We start from the raw sequence: 1482 nt of genomic DNA, 5'->3' as shown, positions 1-1482 counted from the left end.
GTCCCGTCCCATCCCCATTCCCGTTCCCTCACCCGTCCTGTTCCCGTCCCAATCCCGTTCCGTTTCTCACCCCGTCCTCCCCGCTCTCTGTCCCGTTCCATTCCCGTTTCCCATTCCGTTTCTCACCCCCTCCTCCCCACTCTCTGTCCCCATTCCCGTTCCCGTTTCTCACCCGCTCCTCCCGGCTCTCTGTTCCCGTTCCGTTCCCATTCCCATTCCCATTCCCGTTCCCGTTCCTCACCCGGTTCTCCCCGCTCTCTGTCCCCGTTCCCGTTTGTTTCCCGTTCCCGTTCCATTCCCGTTCCCGTTTGTTTCCCGTTCCATTCCCATTCCGTTCCCGTTTCTCACCCGCTCCTCCCCGCTCTCTGTCCCCGTTTGTTTCCCGTTCCCGTTCCGTTCCCGTTTCTCACCCGCTCCTCCCCGCTCTCTGTCCCCGTTCCCGTTCCCATTCCCGTTCCATTCCCGTTCCATTCCCGTTCCGTCCCGTTTCTCACCCGCTCCTCCCCGCTCTCTGTCCCCGTTCCCATTCCCGTTTCCCGTTCCCGTTCCCATTCCCGTTTCCCGTTCCATTCCCGTTCCGTTCCCGTTTCTCACCCGGTTCTCCCCGCTCTCTGGCCCCGTTCCAACCCCAGCAGATACGCCGCCAGTTTCGCGTCGCTCCACCCGCTCCGTCTCCTCAGATCGACCCACGGTCCATGAGCCTCCCCCAGGTAAACCCGCCTCACGTCGTATTTCTTCCGTGACTCCAGCCGCCGCCGGGCCCGGTCCGACTCGGTCAGACGCGGCCGGCCCCGCGCTTTACGGCTCCCGGCATCGCCCGGTTCGGTCCCGGGTTCCCGTTTGGAGCCGCCGTCCGGTACCGGGTCCCGCTGGGCCGCGCTCATGCCGGGCCCGGTGCTCCCGGTGCTCCGGGCGCAGCGCTGATGACGACATCACCGCGCGCCGGAAGTCACCTGTACCAAGATGGCGGCCTCGCTTCCGCCCGGCTCTGCCTTAAGAGCCCTCACGGCGCGCAGTGCGCACGCGCAGTCAACTTGCCCTTACCCCATTGACAGCGTCCTTTAACCTCTATTAACCCCCCTATTAACCCCTATTAACCTCTATTAACCTCTCCATCCCCCCCCATCCCCTTCCTCCGCCCCCAAAGCAGGCAGCTGAGCACCAAGGATCCCCTCAGAGCCCCCAAACAACACACAGCTCTGTCCATCCATTTATTGACCCCTCCACCCCCATCACTGACCCCCATCCCATAAAGGAGGCTCCCAATCAGCCCCATTTATTGACCCCCATCCCATAAAGGAGGCTCCCAACCTGCCCCATTCATTGACCATCCCATAAAGGAGGCTCCCAATCAGCCCCATTCACTGACCATCCCATAACGAGGCTCCCAATCAGCCCCATTCATTGACCATCCCATAATGAGGCTCCCAACCTGCCCCATTCATTGACCATCCCATAACGAGGCTCCCAATCAGCCCCATT

General features: G+C 62.1%; 1 protein-coding gene across 1 annotated transcript in view; it reads right to left on the bottom strand.

Moving 5' to 3' along the window:
- The window catches only part of ZNF653 (zinc finger protein 653), a 7081-nt gene extending 6157 nt beyond the window's left edge, over positions 1-924 (bottom strand). The window contains exon 1 of the mRNA XM_032441904.1: positions 595-924. Within this exon, the coding sequence (XP_032297795.1) occupies positions 595-884 (290 nt within the window). The 5' untranslated portion in view covers positions 885-924. The remainder of the gene's footprint in view (positions 1-594) is intronic.
- Positions 925-1482: the final 558 nt, after the last annotated feature.

This window comes from Coturnix japonica, unplaced genomic scaffold, assembly GCF_001577835.2.
Source record: "Coturnix japonica isolate 7356 unplaced genomic scaffold, Coturnix japonica 2.1 chrUnrandom739, whole genome shotgun sequence".
Taxonomy (NCBI): Eukaryota; Metazoa; Chordata; class Aves; order Galliformes; family Phasianidae; genus Coturnix; species Coturnix japonica.
Note: the sequence above shows the minus strand (reverse complement) of the source record. Positions and strands in the feature narration are given on the sequence as shown.